Raw genomic sequence first — 22,006 nt, forward strand, 5'->3', positions numbered from 1 at the left:
CAACTCGAGACATTAACTCGTTCTTCCCAGGGTTGCTGCCAGACCTGTTGCGTTTCTTCAGCAATTTGGTTGTTTCATATCTGCAGCACCCACAGTTCTTAGCTTTATTTACTACTCATTTAATTCAACTCCCTCTGCCCGATTTCCATATCCCCATAACTTGTTTAAAGTTTGTGAGAAGATTTGTAGCTCGGGTGCTCGTTGTTGTGGTTCTGTTCGCCGAGCTGGGAGTTTTTGTTGCAAACGTTTCGTCCCCTTTCTAGGTGACATCTTCAGTGCTTGGGAGCCTCCTGTGAAGCGAATCAGTACAGAAGCGCTTCACAGGAGGCTCCCAAGCACTGAGGATGTCACCTAGAAAGGGGACGAAACGTTTGCAACAAAAACTCCCAGCTCGGCGAACAGAACCACAACAATACGGGCGGCACGGTGGTTAGCACTGCTGCCTCACAGCGCCAGAGACCTGGGTTCAATTCCCGCCTCAGGGACTGACTGTGTGGAGTTTGCACGTTCTCCCCGTGTCTGCGTGGGTTTCCTCCCACATTCCAAAGATGTGCGGGTCGGGTGAATTTAGCCATGCTAAATTGCCCATAGTGTTAGGTAAGTGTATATGTAGGGGTATGGGTGGGTTGCGCTTCGGCGGGTCGGTGTGGACTTGTTGGGCCGAAGGGCCTGTTTCCACACTGTAAGTAATCTAATCTAATAACTGGTTTCCTTTTCAAACATTGTTTTGAAAATTACCATTGAACCAGTTTCCACTAATTTTCATGAAGTGCATTTTGGATTGCAACTCGGTTGAACTTTTCAGGAGGTTACATCAATCACTTGTCTCCATTCTCTCTTGCCTTCATTTGCCTGACATCCCCTCCTTATGGCCATTCCAAAAATGAAAAGACTCATTATCCACTGGATGATCATTATTCGTCAGTAAAAGGAGCCTGCATGCTGACTAATCTTCTGCAGTACGTTAATTATTAACAGGTAAATGTGTTTATCATAATATTTTTGTGACTTGTCTCTGGGTTAATTGGCAGCATGTTTCTCCATTCCCAGAGACTCCAGCTCAATCCTGGAACACTGGTAGCCTTTTCAGTGCATCCAAATCATAACTTGCTGCATTGTAAAAAAAAACTTTAATTGTCTTTTCCAACCATTTTAAGCCTATAATCCTTTGGTTGGAAACTCTCCTGCTACCAGAAACAGTTTCTCCTCTTCATTCTTTATTGAAAGCCTTGCTTAAATTTTGAACGCCCCTATTAAATTTCCAATTAACCTTTTCTGCTCTAAGGAAAATGATCCCAACTTCACCATGTAACATAAAGCCCTCATCTTTGGAACAATTATGGTAAATCTCCTCTGAACACTTTCAAAGGCCTCAACATCCCTCCTAAAGCGAGGAAAGCACAATTGGACAGAATAATCTAACTGGCACTTAAAAGGGTCAATAATGCATCAACAGTCCTCATCTAAACTCTGCAGCACGTCCAATTTTGTTTCTCCATGTCAGCTGCTCATTTTAAGCCAGTCCAGAGGAAAGGCTGATCACCTTGCCTTCCTCGCTCTGAAGATGCTGACATTTTCCACCATCTGTTTCTACTCCAGATTTCCAGAATTTACAATATTTAGTTTTCTTGCTCCATGTGGTTGGATTTAATGAGTTCTTTGAAACATTTGGATATAATCAGCCACTAATTTACAAAAGTGAAGGAAATACAGAGTCTGGGACTTCTCTCCTTGGAGCAGAGAAGTTAATGTGAGATTTAATGGAGGTATTCCAATTTTAACATTTTGACAAGAGAAGACAGAGAAATGTTTCCCGTGGGTTAGTAACCAGACAGGGATAAATTTAAAATAAATGGTAAATGTGCCAGAGGAGAGAAGAACTGCTTTCTTTACATAACAAGTTCTCATAATTTAGACAGCATTGACTGAAAGGGCAGAAGGAGCAGATTCAAAAGTAACTTTCATAAAGGGAATTTGATAAATACTTAAAACGAACAAAATTGCAGGGCCTTAGGGAAGAAACAGGTACATAGAAAGAGATGACACAGACAAAATGGACATTTTGATACTGATACTGAGCAAAATGGTGAGACGATTTCTTGGCACTCCTGTCATTTCTGCTCCACAGGTTGATTTTGGAATATTTAATGATATAAAACAAGAGTGGAAGAGCATTAACTCAAATTGAATTTAGTAAACTGATTAATCTCATCAATTTTTTCTCAGGTTAAGATAAGAGTTCCTTAGTAATCACAGCTTACAGCTGAAAAAAATTTAAAAAGCGTGAAATTGCATTCTGATAGCATTTCATGGCATCCAAAAACACTTTACAGCCGCTTACACATTTTTGATGTTCAGTCATTGTTATATTATGGGAATCACAGTTTACTTGAAAATGGTAATATCCTAAAAGAGTAATTATTTTTTCTAATACTTTTGATTGATTAGTAAATATTAGTCAGGACAGGGGGAGATCTGCCTACTCTTTGAAGCAATGCTATAGCATCTTGTACATCCACCTTAAAAGGCAGATGGCTTTGATTTAACATCTCAGCCAAAACACACTGCTACATTTCTTCAGTACTACGCTGAGTGTCAAGCAGAATGTTGAACCCAAGTTTCTGGTGTGAGACTTCAGCTCATTCCATTCAGATTCTCAGGCAAGTGTGTTACCAAATAAACCATACTAAAATAAAGAAAACTGAGAGGGATAATTACATTTCAGATGGTAGGCTGGAGCTAGGAGTCTGTTCAAACTAATAACGCAGGTACATTCCCAGTCTAATAGCAGACTGGTAGGGTAATGATGTGAATATCTGATTGTTAAATGAGATAACCGTGCCTTAAATGACGAGTAGTAGCTGTTGTGTATACATTACTCTCTGAAATCAAGCAGTTGAAATCACCTGAATGACACAGATCATGGTTCGAGTGGTGCTGGAAAAGCACAGCAGGTCAGGTAGCATCCACGGAGCAGGAAAACAGACAATTCGGGCAAAAGCCCTTCATCAGGAAACTTGCCTAACGCTATCTTTTAGTATTGCCCACATGACGGTTTTTACATACTTTCAAACATTTTACCAACTCTTGATGGCGCAATACATCATTTGCAATCAGCTCACTGCAGAGTATAACTTAACATAAATAGAGTGATTTCTCTTGTAGTCCTAACACTCAACAGGAACAAGTTTTATTGAGTGATAAAAGGATTGACAGAACTATAAATAATCCTAAAAAAATACAAAAGAATGAAATGTTTAAAAGTTAACATTTTATTTTTTTCCCCACTTATATGGACTTCAAAACATGACAATAATGTCTTGCACTTAAAAAAAATTATTGTTAAAGATGAATGTCATACGACTCAGCACTGATGGAAACTTCAATCTGCTCACATTTCTGTAGTTCTGGTCAGTAAAAACCAGAGTCTGTCGTGGTCCAGTTCGGAGCCTGGAAAACAAGAGTGAAATCAAAACCAGGAAAAACACAAAGTTTATTTAGCACATCTTATTAAGTGACAATATTCAGAGTTTAAGACCTTGTTAGAGTCTACAAGTATTACAGACTGTAGCTTACTGAATAAGGAAATCTGTATCTTAATTAATATTGAGCAGCCATTACACTGTTTAGAATATGGTCTCAGGAGTTCCAAAAACAGATGCCCAAAAACAACTGAACTATTAAGAGTCTGAAGTGTGAAGCATAGTCATTTCAACTTTTATAAGCTGAATTCCATCACACTGCTTCAGTTAGAGTCCAAAAATGGGAAATTCAGCATTAACTTTTTACGATTTACCAACAATAAAAAAGATTCTGCAGTGTCCTGCTGAAATGGAAGAGATCTGGTGGTTATGGAACAAGCACATCGGATGACCATAGCTTCTACACCTTGGAATAAGAGAAGCCATTCAATCCTTTTAGCCTGTTCCACCACTCAGTTCTGTAATTCAACTATTATCCATCAAACCGACCTTAATATAATCAATCAATAAATAAATAAATATAGTGCTGGCCAGACTGTGTATACAAACTAGACTTTAGCTCCTTCAAGTACTGTCCCCTAAAAAGAATTGTTTTTTTTTCATATCAATGAGACAATTTCCCAAAATATGTACATCTTATGACAAAATATATAGAAGACAATCCCATCAAAATAAATCATTTTATTCGTCCTTGCAACATTCCAACTTAATTTTATTTCTAAACTGAAGACCATGTTTCAACAGAGCTGGTAGAAAACTCATGCACAAAAATACATTGTGCATGATTTCTTGTACAGAGCTAATCACCACCCATCTGAAGTGACCCTCTCTGTCAGCCACAATAGCTAACTTGCGAATTTTCTCTCATCTGAGGGAAAGGCAACAGAGCTTGAAATTTTTTTTTAAGTGTTCCTAGAGTGGTAGTAGCAGCAGTCTGGGATCAAGGAGCTGCCTGCTACCATCCAAAGCTGGAAACTGCAGCCGTGACCACAGATTGGATTGGAAGTCAGCGAATCCAGAAAGGAGAGAAAAAATAAAATAAAATTAGGGAGAAGAAGTTTGAATAATGCAGAAATAATGGTTGTCAACAGAAACCTCAAATATCTGCAAGTTATCCCAACACAATTTCTATGAATGCCATGCGTGTGCCAATTACAAATCCTCCATTAATGACATTATTTAGTATGATTTCAGTTTTCTAAAAGGAAAAGGAGTAAGTTTTAGCTCAAACATTAAAGGATTTGCATAAGCACATTTATAATAAATTGGTCTACAAATGCACTATGCAGATTTTCTAAGTTCAGCGATTTTTACGCCTAAACACATTCCAATTAAACAATTCAACAAAGGCAAGGCAAATGGCAGATAATATTCTTGGTCAATTAGGGACTCAACTCCAGAAGAGGAAACATTTCCTGCTTCTCAACAGGGGAATACCTGAACAGATCTTAAAAGTGGCCTGGCTTTCAGAATTCTCCCTCTTGGCAAAAAAAAGCCATCTGATAGTAGAAAAGCAGTAGAGGACACTTGGTATGAAATAAAATAAGGCAGGATTAGCCAAAAAGTTATGTTACCCCAAATCTTCAATAGAGTTAGAAATCAGGATAAACAAGACCTTTATAAATAAGTGTAAAATCTTTCACAGTAAAGTCACCACTTTCAATGGATACATACTTCAGTAAACCCAGTATAGAACAATCCTGACTTATTTATAAAGGAATGCCAACCTCAAAGTTCAGACTGGAGTTGGAAAAAAAATGTCAATGGTGCTTTTTCCATGTTAGTTATAAAGACAGTACATCATAATAGAAAGCCATAAACCACCACCACCTTTCCATAACGCAGTCAGTATTGCTCTAATCGGTGAGCAGTAACATACTGCATGAATTAAATTAGTACTGCAGAGCATCAGAAGCTTGATCTGTTAAGCCAAGGAAAACTACTCAGTTCAGTAACAAAAAATTGTAATATATGAAAGATCATTTGCACTTTGTCATGAGGCCTAGCTATCCAGATGTTGTAGGACAGGCAAAGCAATTGTATCAAGTGCAAATTCACTGCCATAAGCATTATAAAACCTTCATGAGAAAACAGGTCTACCCCTCCACATCCCTCATTGACCATGTAACAACAACAATCATAAAATGGGGAGTTGACCAAATTATTGTAGCTCTCCAAGACTTGATTCATTGGTAACAATCCTTGTTTGCGTCTATTAGATAGAAATAAGCCATTCAGACCTATCACGCCCTATTACCATTTATGGTCCACTCAAACCACCTCACAACCTTCCACTGGACCCTTGCAATTTTCTTCTATTCATTTCTCCCGCAGGTATAAATTCAACTTCCTCTTAAATACAATTATACTATTCAATCATTCCCTGTGTTAGCAAGTTCCATCCATAATCTCATTGTTTGCATAAAGACTTCTTTTTGGAATTCACCAATGGATTTCTTTGCTGTTCTCCACAAGGAAAAACAATCTGACCCGTACCAAACTCCGTTGAAGACTCAATTAGCTCACCATCAGCCTTCTCTTTAGACAAGAAAATAAATCCAGCCTGTTCAATCTTTCCTGTATGAAAGTCTGTATGAAATAGAAACAGGAAAGAGTAGTCTACTTGGATTCTTCAGCCTGTTCAACCAGTTAATAAGATCATGGCTGATCCAATTAGTTCACTTTCCCATCTCCTCCCAAAAGCATTTAACCACCTTGCTCATCAAGAATCTACCTAGACCTACTTTAAAAATATTCAGTGATTCTCTTCCTCCAAAGATGGTGAACGTAGAGTTCTAAAGGCTTACAATACACTTGAGAAGACATTTCTTCTCCTCTGTATCTTGCATGGGTGACCCCAAGTTTCCAGATTATCCAGTGGAAACATCTTTTTCCACATCCAAAAACATCAAAACCTGACAGAATCACACGTTTTAATATTCTACTTCTAAATTCTGGTGGATAACAGCCAAGCTGCTTGTACAAACTTTTTTCAGAAGAAAGCAAATTCATTCCAGGTACAGTAAACCTTTGAAATGCTTCCAATACATCCATATCCTTCTTTAAATATTACTGCACACAATGCACCAGATGTGGTCTCACCAACATTCTCTATAACTTGTCTCAATTTATTCAATTTCCATCTAAATAATCAATAAACATTCTACTAGTTTCCCCAATTATTTCTTCCACTGAATACTAACCTTTTCAGATTCATGCATGCAGACATCCAGATCCATCTCTAAACTTTGCAAACTTTCATCATTTGGATAACATTCTTCTTGTCAAAACTGACAACTTTATATTGTCCCACAAATAGATAAATGTGAGGTGCTGCATTTTGGAAAACTAAGTCAGAGCAGGACTTGTATACTTAATGGTAAGGTCCTAGGAAGTGTTGCTGAACAGACACCTTGGAGTGCAGGTTCATTGCTCCTTGAAAGTTGCAGCTGTACAAGACATTATTCTGGATCAGTGGCGCTGAAAGAGCACAGCAGTTCAGGCAGCATCCGAGGAGCAGTAAAATCGACGTTTCGGTCAAAAGCCCTTCATCAGGAATAAAGGTAGAGAGCCTGAAGCATGGAGAAATAAGCTAGAGGAGGTGGGGGTGGGGAGAAAGTAGCATAGAGTACAATAGGTGAGTGGGGGAGGCATGAAGGTGATAGGTCAGGGAGGAGGGTGGAGTGGATAGGTGGAAGATAGGCAGGTAGGACAAGTCATGGGGACAGTGCTGAGCTAGAAGTTTGGAACGAGGGTGAGGTGGGGGAAGGTCTGGTAGCATCTGCAGAGGAAATAAAGTTATTTCTGATACATATTCCCAACATTTACAGTTCTTTAATTTTATTTTGCTGGACTTTGGCCCAGTGATACTGAAGAAACAGCAATCCACTTCCAATTACGGACCGTATATAAATTAGAGGGGAATTTGCAGGTAATGATGTTGCCATTCATCTGCTCCTCCTATCCTAAGTGTAGATGTAACAGGTTCAGAAGACACCGGTGGAGGAGCGTTTGTGAGTTACTGCAGTGCATTGTATAAATGGTACACATAGTTGTCACTGTGCATTAATGATGAAGACAGTGAAAGTAGTAGATGATGTGCCAATCAAGTAGGTTGTCTTGTCTTCAATAGTGTTAAGCTTCCTGAGAATTAGAGAAGCTACACTTATTACGGCAAATGGGGAGGGTTCTATCACACTCCTGACTTGTGTTATAGTTGATGGTCAGGCACTGGAAGTAGAGGAGGAGAGTTATGCTTGGAAGGGTAAAATCTGTTATGGGCAGGGTTACATTTTACATTGTAGTCCAAGATCTCTAACTAAAAGCTGTTTATTTTGAAAACTTTCTCATTTCGATGGAAGATCATATTTGGTTTTTTCCCCAAAGACTACCTAATCTGCTGAGTATTCTGGTTTTTTAAAAATCTGTTGGCCAGTACAAGAAAAATCTTGGAATATTTCTCTCCGATTCTTGGTGACCAAGCAAGTTCTAGCAGTTGTCAGGTAAGCAGCAACTGGAAGTATTTCTGAACATCACAATAGGTTGTCTTAAAGGAATTTCAGTGATTCCATTCTCTTTAGCATACTTCAGCACTCCATTCCAGAAAGCGCTGGCCCTGTAAAGTAAAATATATGATTTTTTTTAAATAACCCATTTTCGGGTTTAAAGATTTCATGGCATGTGCTCAACTCTTCCTATCCTCAAACAATTGATGCGGGGAGATCCAAGATGGCGGCGACTCAGCAAGTCTGAGTTTACAGTGCTCTTCCCAAAACCTGGGTAAAGTGAGTTACTCACCCCCACCACACTTACCAAACCACCCAAAAAATTTTCTAACCTTAACTAGCTGTTTACTATTATATTTAAGCAGTTCAATATTAAGTGGATAATGAGTAAACCAAAGGGATCCCGCAGCTCTCAGAAAACAAAGACCCCTCCCCCACCCTCCTCTCCTCCTCCGGCTGCAGCTGATGTAAAAACAGGCCTTGAAGAGATGATTGCCAGGCTGGAAACGACACTCGTCAATTTCATTGTAGAATCCAGACAGAGATGGAATGCATTCGAAGAAAAGCTGCAGAAACACAGCCAGGCTCTCGAGGAATTACAGGGCCGAGTGGAGGGGGCGGAGCTAAAGGCCACGACCTCCGAGGCTGCAGCACAAACAGCTGCAGAACAGGTGCGAGCTCTGGAGCAGAGAGTCCGGGCCTTTGAAATCTACATGGATGACCTGGATAATAGAAATCGGAGAAAGAATATCCGTCTTCTGGGCCTCCCTGAACAAGAAGAGAAGGGACAGTTAGTAGTATTTCTGGAGCGATGGTTGCCCCAGCTTTTAAACCTGGGGGCTGAAACTGATCGGGTAAGGGTGGAGTGGGCCTACCGGGTCGCAGTACGCGGATCTGGCCCAAACCAGCGCCCACGCCCGGTCCTGTTCCGGCTGCAGAGTTATAGGGAGAGGCAGATACTCCTGGATGCCTCCAGAAAGCTTGGAAAGGATCCTAAAGCCATGATCCATGAAGGATCCAAGATTATGTTATTTCAGGACTTCTCCCCGGCTTTGGCACGAAGGAGGAAGGCGTTTGATGAGGTGAAGAAATGTCTAAGGAACTTAGATATTCAATACACCTTACGCTACCCTGCGACGTTATGCTTTACCCACGAAGGATCCGAGTATAATTTTAGATCACCAGAAGAGGCTAAGGAACTTTTAGACTCGTTTAAATAAATCGTAAGAGACAATTTATGTTGGCTTGCCTCTTCCACACTCTGTGGGGAGAAGTGGATACTTTACTTTAGCTTCTGGGAGCAGGGTTGTCTTCCCTTGCTATTTTATGTTATTATACTTAATCGTAATCTGTTGGAGTTGTAATTTTATAGTTATGTGTGTTTGTACGTGGCATTGATGCTATCAGATATACTCAGGTATGGGTGGGGAGGGGTGGGGGTGGGGCGCTCACTGTTAACTGTAGCTCGGTATTATATCTAAATCCTATTAAGGAGCGCCCGGGTCAAGGGTGGGACACTGTTTGGGAGAGGATATGGTGGACCTTTAGAAAGGAAGTAAGGCCCCCTGAGAACAAGGGGGAGGATCTCCATTCAAACATGTTTTTTTTTGTTCTTATTGTTTGGAAATAGTTTCCTTTTTATTATACTGTTATGAGTGTATTAGAGAACATTTTCTCTTGTTTGAAGGATGTAAGTGACTCAACTATACACTCTGGATAATTGTGGATTAGATTAGTAGTTAACTGAGTTTCATTGTTTTTCTTTCTTCTTTAGTATCATTCCTTTGAATTTTGATGATTATATATTTAAGATCTATTTTTATATTAATGTTTGTGCTTGAAAGTTCTGTTTATTTTTGTAAATCTGTCAAAATATTAAATTTCTAATAAAAATATCTTTAAAAAAAAACAATTGATGCAAGTCAGTAATTCTTCACTTTCTCTAAAACTAAACCAATCATTTTTCCTCTGCAATATTCCAAAGTAAAACGCCCCGAGGTTTAAAAATTTTAGCAACAGCCAGAGAACTATGAAGAGGGAAGGTGTGATAAAAGTTCATAACACATTTATTAGTGGGAATGTAGAGCTTAACATTGAAGTAAAACAGATTTGTACCTTGAATTGTGAAGACCTTTTTAACAAACATCAGAAAGTCATTCCAAATAGTGAACGGAGTATACTATTTCCAAGAAAGCATGTGACTTAAATGAAATGCCTAGTAAGATATCTATGGAATTAATTAATGTGTCTACAATGCTGAGTTTTGTTGTTCAGTGTATCATAAATTGGTAAGGGGTCACCAGTAGTTTGAGAAGAATCAGATTTCAGTTCAGAAAAACAATTTGCATATCAGGTGGTTGGTTTATTAGTTTGTAAAGTCTCTAGGTTGAGCACTTGTAAAAGTTTCCTAAATGTCAGAATTAAAAGTAAGTTTTCCAGGCCATCAGAGCTGGTGACAGAAGTAAGAAAGAAATTAATGAGTCAAGTTAGAAGTGAAACCTCAATGGGACTTAGTACCTATAAAGGAGAAGATACTTAGAGGTACCTAGAAGAAGAACTGTCATAGTGTATTCAAAAGAATGCTTAAAAATTATGTTCCCTTTTATTAAAGAACATTAGGAACCTGTGTGAATATGTTCAGCAACTAACGATCATCGTAACTAAACTGCAAAAATAAAACCTACAATCTATTAAACCAGGTTTCACTCTGGATCAGACTAGTCCAGTATTACCAGTCTAGTTGAGATCTTGACCCAAAAACAAAATTATGCAGTGAATTATGATGATTTGGAATGCTCTGTCTGAAATGCTAAACGATTCAACAATTTTTAAGATCATTAAATGCATACTTGGGAAAAAAAATTGTAGAGTTACAGCAAAGAACAGGGTGATAAATCTTTCAAGAGCTGACAGAGGCACAACAGGCTAAATGGTCTTCTTTTGTGTTTTAAGATTCTATAGACTCTCTGAAAAATTGACCCCACCACCCCACTGTCCGAGAGGCTCGTTTGTCCCCTTATCAGTATTTACACTTCGTGAAACGGTGCAAAATTAGAATTCCCTTGACAGGAGATGCAAAGAGGAAAAAGCAGTGATGTTGAGCAAGGGACCAGTGTTGTTTGGCAGTTCCTGATCTAAAAAATGCCCATATTAAATTGGAATGAAATCTAATATTTAAATAATCCAAAAAACCTCCCTTGATACTAAAAGCGCAGACATTTAAGAGCAAGATAATTGTGATATGCACGGTTACGTTTGGCAGAATTGCACAAATTTAGAGGCACAGTAGGTACAGACTGTTCAAGGTTATCTGCTTTAAAATTAAACATGTTGTGGATCTACAATGTAAAGATTATATTCTAAATGTTGTCCAGAATTCAAAGCTTACAATACACAGCAAATTAACTGGATGTTAGGATATGAATGTAATCAAGATAATTCCTCGATTTGCACCCGATATATCAAGCAGTCACTGAGGTACACTAGCTACTTGGTTTTGAAGGACCACTTGTATTTGCAAATGATGGTAACATTTATTTTTATTAATTGTGATATGCTCAGAACGTGCATGCGCCTGGTCAGACCAGCATTTTGCCCACCACTCGTTGCTCTTGAGGTTATGGTGAACTGGGAGAAAATAAGGACTACAGATGCTGGAGATCAATGTCGAAAAATGTGGCACTGGAAAAGTGCAGCAGGTCAGGCAGCATCCAAGAAGCAGGAGTGTCGACGTTTAGGGCCTCCCTGATGAAGGACGTATGCTCCGAAACATCGACTCCCCTGTTCCTCCGATGTTGCCTGACATGTTGTGCTTTTCCAGTGCCACACTTTGTTATGGTGAACTGCCTTTGTACATCACTGCAGTCTGTGGTGGAAGTGCCCTCACACTATTAGGAAGGGAGTTCCTTTATAGTCAAAATTCAGTTCTCAGTCAGAATGATGTGATGGACTTGGAAGTGGTGCTCTAAATATCTCAAGAAAAATGACAAAAAAAGCTTAGAACAGAAAGACAAGAAAAACAAGAATTTCATTTCCACACAGTCTCAGTACCAGAATGTTCATCTTTCCCACCATTTTAATAGGCAGAAATTGCCTGACATATAGCTTTCCCACAGATACACAGCAAGATATCAGGGTATTTGATCAGTGAAGTAGTAAATGCAATTATCTCTTTAGAAAACAAGTGGGGAGAGTGGATTTGGAGGTGAAGTAAGGCAAGTTTGCCCCTATTTATTACTTAATTAAATCACTATGGTTTGTCCTGACGAGATACACAAAATAGATGTAGTCACCAGATTCTAAAATCAGCACTGTTGTGACTGATACTTGGTTAAGAACCTTCTGTAATCCATCAGTGGCTGTTTTGCTCAATTCACTTGCCAACTTTTATTGAAAAGGAATGGCACTTAGCAAATTTTGTTCTATTCAGAACTAAATTAAGCCAAAGAACTTCCATATTTGGAACTGCAAAGAAACTTATTCCTCATTACTTAAAGCTCAAGTATTATCATGAAACATGGTATTACTTGTTCTTATGACATTTGAAGCCTAAAATGTTATTTAGCCACTTTCTGGTGAGGCAGATCCCAATACCCGTCTTATATCAGAGCACCAAAATAATTTTCACAAATTTTTTTTTGTTCCTTCCTAGGGGAAAACTCTGAACCTCTCCAACTTTGGGCAATTGAAACCAGTCTCTTTGTGACATTAGGTGTTAAGATCACCAAGAATTGTCAAACAGAGAGGCAATAATGAATACAAACAGTAAAGAATTACCAAAAGTGTTAACAGTGTCCCTTCCTCAACAAATAGGCACAAATTATAATCTGAAATTTAAAGTTGATAATAAAAGAAGCCAAACACACAACACAAAACTTCACAAACGTTTTTAAAAAGGTTGTAAAAAAGCTATAAATGGCACACATGATGAAAGGAGGAATAAAGTGGAGGTAACCTTTGGGTAGGTCCTTGTGAAAGGGTTCTGCTTGCAGAACAGATGCAGTGTTGTAGAGTATTTCCTTAGTATTGCATGTCAGCCTTTTGATTGGCTTACCAAGATCGAATGAATGAGGAGGAACCACAGTTGCAAGCTGTGTGGACATGGTGTTGAGCATGCCCTTTCTGGCTGCACTTGGAAATACAAGGCAAAGAGTGTTCCTTCTCAGCATAGCTGGAAGTTCTTTCATTGGCATACAGCTTGTCCATATGCTTCTCTCCACCCAAACTATATTCCCACCATGACAGAGAAAGAAGAAAACAACAATCAATGACTGACAACAGTGTTTAATCAATCTTGAACAATTCTTTCCCTCACCGATGGCGAATCCTATTACTGTGTCACAGCTCCACTGGAAAGGCAGACTCGGAATATCAGTGCTTCAATTAAAATACAAGGACCACATCGACAAATTCATTATACTCACATCTACATTTCCTTTTTAATACTTGCCTTTCAAATAAAGTATGTAGTCCTCTCAAATTCTACAAAGATTACAAACTTTTAAAAAAATATTCACAATAATTTCATTATAAAGTACAAAATGAATGACAGCAAATTAACTTTACTTAAAACTATGGAGCTCAGTTTTGTTACTGTTTGTTAGAACCAGACATAAGAAAGAAACTGTTAATATGGTCAGAGAATTATACTGAGCTCAGTATTTCGGGAAAACCTTTAGGTAAACACTGCATCATATTTCTAAATGTATCTACTAGTTGAATCCTCATCAGTAGTCAAGTTTTCTAATTGAAGCAGAGGAAATGCAACTGGTTCACAATTCGCTGATCTGTGCAAGCACTGGGAAAATAACCTAAGTCTATATGAAGCACCAAATTTACATGAGCGGACTTGAAAACTCCCACAGGTAAACTGTCTTTTCACCCCAGTGGACAGTTTATTTCTCCCCAATACCCGAGAAATGAAATACTATCATCACTCCACCCATACAGGTGTAATAAACAGAACCTAAATCAGAAACTTTGCCCTCGAAATTATTTTTAAAATATAAAATGGATGCATGTAAAAAACCGCAACTGAAACAATAACGAGCTGACAAACTTAAAAACCATGAAGTTACAATATACTATCTGCTATATTGTGTTACAAATTGTTTAGGACCTCTTATCCAACTTGCACATATGTGGTAATGCAAAGTAATTTGGAGTTGTTTGGATAAAATTAAGCAAATATAATTATCAGTATTCATTATCATTTGCAAATTGCAAGAGCCATTTTTAGCATTGAACAATTTATTTCATTCTTAACTTTATGCTAATTTATGAAGGTGGATTTAGAATAATCTAAACTCATTTAATCAGAGATTGGTGGTTTAGAATGACATTCAATTTCATACTTATATTTAACTATTGTACAATGTGTCACTGAGAAATGGTCACAATTTTTAAGTTTTAGTTAGCACCCCATCTTAAATAAAAGCAAAATACTCTGAATCCTGGAAATCTGCAACTTAAAACCTGCAGATTTCCAGGATTCAGAGTATTTTGCTTTTATTTAAGATGGGATGCTAACTAACCCCAATTTACCGAATTTAGTACAATACAAAGTCTTCACTCGTCATACTGCACTGCTGTCCAACACAGATGCTCATGTGGGGACTCTGTGGTCTAGAGGCTATGCTTAAACAAGTCCACAGATCTTACCTCTGTCCTATTGTTTTGATTCATTTTCTTCTCTATGTTCATGGCTAACATCTGACTCCGAAAAGAGAGGCTCTTTGTTTTCTCAATGACCTGCTGATATGGGGACACAGCATTGTTTCCCATGACGACATGCCCCTAAAAACAAAAAAAAAGTAGCTCCAAGATCATTGAAAATTTTCAATCAAGTTCAATGAGTTTAGATACCATATATACTTGAGTAATAGTCAAATTTTCTGACTACTTTTTAAGGTTTAATTTATAGGGCGGCTATTACATAGATACTACTTTTGAGGGGCGGAAATTCATGCTCGTCAAAATTCATACCGCATCATTAGCGGAAGCCCAACTGATCTAGAAACAGATGAGAAAAAAAACCCAATTGTGCGTAATTCTGAAAACCCGGACTGGAACAATAGCCAGTGGACTGGAAGACTGGGAGCAGAGCAGAACAACTGGCAGACTGGAAAGCTGGAGCACGACGTGACAACTGGCACACTGACTCATAAACATTGATTTGTTATGGTGTGAAGAACTAGGGTCGACTTTTACACAAGCTATATGGAAAATTCCAGGTTATTTGGCCAAAAATAGGGGGTTGACTTTTACATGAGATCAACTATTACTCGAGTACATACGGCACTTGCGAGAAAAATCACCTGCCACTGGAAAAATTAGTATAAATTTCTGTTAAATCTTTAACATGAAACCGGCATACAAGAAAAACTATAATTGCAACGATGCTAACATTTTGTAGGATTACCCATCCACTTAAAATGACAGAATACATTGGCTACGGCATATATAAACACACACCTTTGCCTTTAAAACAAAGGTCACAGAGGAAAACATATCCTTTCAATATGGCATGAAACAGCATTGTTAAGACAATACCTGTCAATGAACTCTCACATGTATTTGATTTCACTCAACCTTTAAACTTGAAATACACTAAATACAGAGTATGAACTTTTATAAACATTAATCACCACTGTAGCAAATGATTTCTTGATAAGCTCTTGTATTTTTAAAGCACTTTTAATGGAGCACAGTGGCAAATTTCCAAGGAAATGCCTTGGAGCAAACAAATTTGACACTGAGCTACATCCAAGAGATAGGTTTTAAGGAGTGTCTCTAAAGGGTTGAAGCATTTGGGGCCTTGATGGTTGAAAGCATGGTGCCAATTGTAGAATGATTTAATTTTGGGGCATTTAAGCAGACAGAATGAGAGCTGCATAATCATCTTGTAGAACTGTAGGGCTGGAAAAGATTAGAGATAGGAATCGGAAGGACATGGAGGGATTTGAAAACATTGGCTAACCGGGAGCAAATATTGATCAATAAGCACAAAAGTGATGGGTGGATAGAGCTATCGCAAATTAGGACATAGGCAGAATTTCAAATGACCTCAAACTTATGAATAGAAGTTGGAGGTCAGCCAAGAGTACATCGGATTTGTCAAGTTCAAAGCAATAAAAGCACGGATGAGAGTTTCAGCAGCAGGTGAGCTAAGGTAGGGAGTGAGGAAGGTGGCAATGCTGCTTAATGGGAACAGTTCTTCTTCGTGTTGATGTGCATGTGTGCTTCGAAAGTCATTGAGATTAAATATAGCAATGGCTTTGGTCTTCCCCATACTTAATTGGAGAAATGGCAATATCTTAATAAGCCTAGCCCAGGGTTCAGAACCATAAAGGTTGTGGCATTCAGAATCAGTTTACTTATGTACATAGTGGATGTTTGACAACATACATTTTCATAAGAATGAAAATCAGATTTGCTGTTCAATAGGCAAAAAAAGACACATGAACTAGTGTTAAGATGTCAGAAAATCTATGACCATGAGGGTCTCAGGCAGAAGGAATCTCTGAAAAGTCACTACAAGTGCTATCATAGGAATAATTATTTTATTATAACCTAATGAGTGAAAAAGAAACACCTATTGTACAACCACATGAAACAATGACCCTTGAATCATTATTCAAAAATTTTTTTAAACCGTAGCTCTTTCTGAAGTTTGTCAGCCAGACAACAGTCATCATGTTCCAAAGTTAGCAAAGATGGAAACTGTAAAGTTGCCATGAAAAGATGGCGACAAATCAATCACTCAACTCTTCAATATGTAAAACTAAAACTTTCCTACAAGTTACTGTAGCAACTTCACTGCTCTAAATATAAATGACAATGAATGACACTCCAGTCCACAGATTCACAAAAAGGTAATCAGATTACTTTAATATCAGATAAGGTCATCTGGTTAACTCAACACGAGTTACAAATTTGAAAACACAGCCATATGAAAAATCTTTACTCCTCTTTCTATAATTTGCCAGATGCATAAAAAAAAGTTTTAAAAACATGGTATTTGCCCAAAGACGTGGTGATAAATCCATCTATAATCCCCAAATTTGGAGCCACGAAGAAGCCAACAATTCAAATACACCTAAAGAAACGTGCACCATCACACTGAAGGACAGCGCTGGAAGCTGTGGATTGTATCAAGAGAATCTTTCTGTTTGGATCAGTGCAATCAAATTGATTTTTAGTGTCTAGAGAACACAAGGAAATCAATGTATTATTTTGTTTTGTTAGAAGGTCACATCATGAGCCCCTGCGCTGGCTAAATGAAGCTCTTGCCAGACACCGAACTCTTATTTTAGCATTCAGTGGTCACAGCTGTCCAAAAGGTATGGCAGCGCAGTTAAGAAAGTTTCAGTCATATCCAAAACAAGAGGTGAGGATTGGTGGACAGACAAAGAACAGTAGGAATGACTGGGTTATTTTCAAGATGGCAAGGTGCAAATAATGAAGGTCAAAGATCAGTGCTCGCCTCTCAGCTTTTTAAAGTCGAGGTTAATGTTGGGGGAGGCATGTGATATAGCTAAGTTTGGAAGCAACATAAAGCTCTGTGGAAACACCAACTGTAAGACACTGCACAGACATGGCGAAAAGTATCTACAGGTTAAGTATTGGTTTTTTAAAAAAAAAATCAGCTAAATGAGTATAGTGTGGAGAATTGTGATACTACTTTGGGCAGAATAAAAAATATGTATTTGTTTAATCATGAGATGTGGGCTTCATTGGCTAGGCCAATATTTGCTGCCCACCCTGAATTGCCCATAGTCAGTCAATCACATTGCTGTACCCAGACCAGATAAGAATGGCAGTTACCTAGACTCAAATACATTGGGTGAACCACATGGGCAATTTCCAACAATTGCCAATGGTTTCATGGTCTTCATTAGATTCTTCATTCTTCAGATTTTTTTTTATTGAATTCAAATGCGACCACCTACCATAGTGAGATTTTAAAATCCAGATCCCCAGAACATTAGCTGGATTAATATTCTGGCGATAAGGCCATCACCTCCCTGTTTTAGCAAAAGTGAAGAGTGGTAAATGCTAATATTCAGAGCACCCTTGTATATAAATCTCAGAAAGTTAAATATGTAGTAATAGCAAGCAATTAGGAAGACAAATGGCATGTTATCATTTATTGAAAGTGGATTGGAAGCAAGTTCAAGTCAGTTGTGCTTCAATTGTACAGAACTTTAGTGAGACCATACTGTTAGAAGCTGAAACGCCATTTCTCTTGGCTATAGACCAGGCGAAAGGTCAATGTCACTGGATTAGGGGATCAGCCATTTAAGATAGAGACGAGAGACTTTCTTCCCTCTTAGACAAGTGAATCTTTAGAATTCAAAACTGCAGACAGCAATGGATGCTCGTCCTCAAGTATTTTCAAACCTGAGACTAACAGATCTTGGGCCATCCAAGCAAGGTAAAGAATCGGAAGATTGCGAGAAAGTGCAAGTCCAATTATGGCTTCATTGAATGGCAGAAATTCAAAAGGCTGTATACTACTCCTGCTCCGAACTTTTGGTGTCCTGATATGAATAAGTGACTACACATAGCTTGGATGCCTAACATTTGGAAACAAAAGATCTGCAACAAACCCACAAAAGAATAATAAAATACTAACAGCACAGATCTAATACTGTTGCTTTGAGACATATTACAATGTTAAAAGGTTCCTACTATACAGATCCAAGTGGTTATTATGTACTGTGAAATAGAAAGCCACTCTCCCACTCAGGAGTTTACACTATTGGCAGGAAGAACATCGATAGAGGTTGTTGCTGTGCATTAATATGTTATTTCACTTTTATTTAGAGGGTTAGCAGCTGAGGAATCTTCTGGAGACAAACAATGACAAATTCAAATACTTGAGTTATTAAATACTCAGCCTTTATAACTTCAACATTTGGTAATGACACATTAGATCATATTCTAACAGAGCCAAACACAACCCAAACAAAAAAGCTCTTACCAGCTTTGAATCTATTTTTGCGTCCAGCCTTGCATTTCGAATTAGGTTGACAATCCATCTCTCTGCTTCTTCAGGAGTCATATTTAGTTTCTCTGCAAGCATGCTGCATTGAAAAGGAAAAACAATATCTTAAACAGCACAGTTCCATCACATATCTTCATACAACTTCTAATAGATCCGGATATTGTTCTCTGGCTTGGTAAAAAGGCATATTGTAGAATCCAAAAGATATGACCAAAAGATCTTCAATGAATAGGACTTAATTTTGTTAACTTCAACTATCTGAAGTATTACTGAAACAATTTTGCAAACTTCTGATTTCATATGCATGATTTGTAATAATTAGGCTTTAAATACAAATAAACACTTCCATAAGCAAAATTTTAATATTTGTTTTAAGTTTTAACATTGTCAAGTCATAATAGCGAACCAGAGAAATAAGTTATCCAAATAACCATCATAAAAAGTGCTGGTTCTTCAAAACATCAGGGTTAAGGGTCCTTTTCAATGAAAGGGAAGTGAAGGCCAAACTACAGTATGAAATGAAGGGAGAATGCACCAAATAAAAGGGAACCATTTCTAATGTTAGCTACAGGGCATCATGAAAAGAAATTAGATGGTGAGGATTAGTAGAACTGGGAGCCCAGGAAAACTGGCACTGAACAAACACATGAAATAGGGAGAAAGTGTGGATGGAGGAGAAATAAATGAGGAGTGTGTTTGTGGGGGTGGGGGAAGCAGTGTGTGGGAAGAAAGAGAGCGAGAGAGAGAGAAGGGTGGGGTGAAGAGGGAGAGAGGGGAAGGGGGGTGAAGAGAGAGAGGTGGGGAAGCAGGGGGAGATGGCAGGGACAGGAGAGAGAGGCAGAGAGCAAGAGAGCGACAAGAGAAAGTTAGGACGGGTGGGAAATAAACAGAAGGGAGAGAACTGAGGAGGGTAGAGAGCAAGAACGAGAGAGAGTGTGCCAGACAAATATAAAGTGGGAATGAGTGAGTGAGTTAGAGTGAGTGAGTGAGTGAACACAAAATCATAAAGATGAACAAGTTGCCAATTGTACTGGTAACTGAAACAACAGCGGCCTGACATTGGTCAGTTGAGAGCGAGAAAAGTAGACAGACTTCCTCTCCCCATAGAATTTTAAAGTAACTTAGATAAAGTAAGGATGCCATTTAACCCCTTTTTTCCTTTGGATTGTTTTGTAGATGAATCCACACTGGTCTTGTTGCCCTGCTTGATGGTTTCAGCTACTGTTTCAAATGCTATGCAACTTTTCTTTAGAATATGCCATAGTATCTGCCTTAACTACTCTTAGCAACCAAGCACCACAACAAGTTCATTGAACAGCAAATTCAAGCCTTTACACTTGGTCTGGCTTGAAACAGTCTTTCCAGCATTACACGCCCAAAACCCAAGCAAACCTCTGGATGAACTAATAATTGGATTTCAAATTTCCCATTATTTTGTGGCTTTTGCAGTAAACGCCCCTGCTTATTTAATCAATATCATTCCTCAATAATAACAATAATTCCATTAATAATTTAGCTACAGTACTTAAACCAGAGGTTTATGGATATTGTTCTCTGATGAAAAACATACAGCCAAAGGGCTTTTAGTTGCAAGGGAGTGATGGGGCGGCTGCTTTAGCTCTTTACTATAAATCCAGGATCAGCAAATTACTTCAGTCATCACTGGGAAATATTATTCACTTCCTAATGTCACAGAAAAGGAAAACATCAATAAAAGTTCTGCAGCTTTTTTTATTAACACCCTTTTGAAAGGTCTTGAGGGCTTAATTATTTGAGGCCCAAGTACACTTCAATCCCTAGCTGATTTGCCTGCTGCATTTCAAAGGTAGCAAGGTTTCTTGCATCAATGATACAAGATATTCGACTGGAAATAGGTAATGAGACAACACCAGAGGAGGGTTAATACCAGCAACTTCAGTCTTTTTGTTGTTTGCTATTGGAACACAAATAAGACAGAGAAAACTGTTTGAAAGAAATGCTTCATACTGATTCCTTTATTAGGTATAAAAGATGCTCAGTTCACAAAATCACTTTGATCTGTTTTTGTGGTGTTTGTCTGTTCAAGATCAGAGAGATTCTAATGCTTTGTAAATGTGATTGCAGTGGTCAGTGTGCTGACTGTTCCTATTAAAGTCCAGACTCAAAGGCCAGTCTCTATTACATTTTCTGCCTAAAATGTGAGATGTGCCACTTTTATTTCTTTAGAAAAATCTGAGATGCATTCCTTTGAGTAAGCATCATAAATGCAGATGGTGTTTCCTGTGGTTTTTCAATAAACTTATTGCACATGCCGCTGCTGTGTGGCTAGTTTCAGGGACCAATAAATCCCAGCCTATCATCAACTGCAAGTCTCCAGGAACTCTTGGCATTCTACTGCAGCAGCCAACTGTGTTTACCTGCCAGTAAATCACATGCACTAAAGCCAAAGACTGAGAACCTCGCAGTTTCCCACTACTTCCTGTAATTAAATTTCTTCTGAAGTCAAGCAACTTTCTAATGCATACACTAAACTGAAACTAGCAAGCCCAATTAGGAAGGGTTATCACGCTTTTAAGAAACACATCTAGATTCTTCAGCATGAGTTTATATGAAGTGTGCAAGCACAACCGTGTAAGTAAAGTTGAATGACAGAAAATAATATGAGATTTCATGGAAAAAGAGTTAGAAACTTACAATAAGCCCGGCCAAACATGTGCACATACAGAAAGCTTAGAGTATTCCAGCATTCAATCCAACACACATCTGTCTTCCAAAACCACTGACAAACGATCTGATCATTTACTTCCATATGCTGGAATATAGACTCATAAATGACAGACAAGCTAGTCCAACATGTTCAAGTCCACACTTATCACGTCAGAACATCAGGATGAAACACTGCCTATCCACCTCACCCAGCTAATCATCCAGGGAGAGGCAACTCACAACTATTAAGGGGGAAAGAGATAGTGAGGGATTAAAAACCTCTGGAAAGCTTCTCAACAGCAAATCACTTTGGCAATAGGTACAAA

General features: G+C 38.4%; 1 protein-coding gene across 2 annotated transcripts in view; it reads right to left on the reverse strand.

Moving 5' to 3' along the window:
• Window positions 1-3,256: 3,256 nt before the first annotated feature.
• LOC132815358 (eukaryotic translation initiation factor 3 subunit E) overlaps window positions 3,257-22,006 on the reverse strand; it is a 154,423-nt gene continuing 135,673 nt past the window's right edge. For both annotated transcript variants that reach the window (XM_060824229.1, XM_060824231.1), the window contains exons 11-13: window positions 18,972-19,074; window positions 14,648-14,782; window positions 3,257-3,450 (exon numbers count right to left, since the gene is read on the reverse strand). In XM_060824229.1, coding sequence (XP_060680212.1) covers window positions 3,412-3,450; window positions 14,648-14,782; window positions 18,972-19,074 — 277 coding nt within the window. In that variant the 3' untranslated portion in view covers window positions 3,257-3,411. The remainder of the gene's footprint in view (window positions 3,451-14,647; window positions 14,783-18,971; window positions 19,075-22,006) is intronic.

The sequence above is a fragment of the Hemiscyllium ocellatum genome, chromosome 4 (genome assembly GCF_020745735.1).
Source record: "Hemiscyllium ocellatum isolate sHemOce1 chromosome 4, sHemOce1.pat.X.cur, whole genome shotgun sequence".
Taxonomy (NCBI): Eukaryota; Metazoa; Chordata; class Chondrichthyes; order Orectolobiformes; family Hemiscylliidae; genus Hemiscyllium; species Hemiscyllium ocellatum.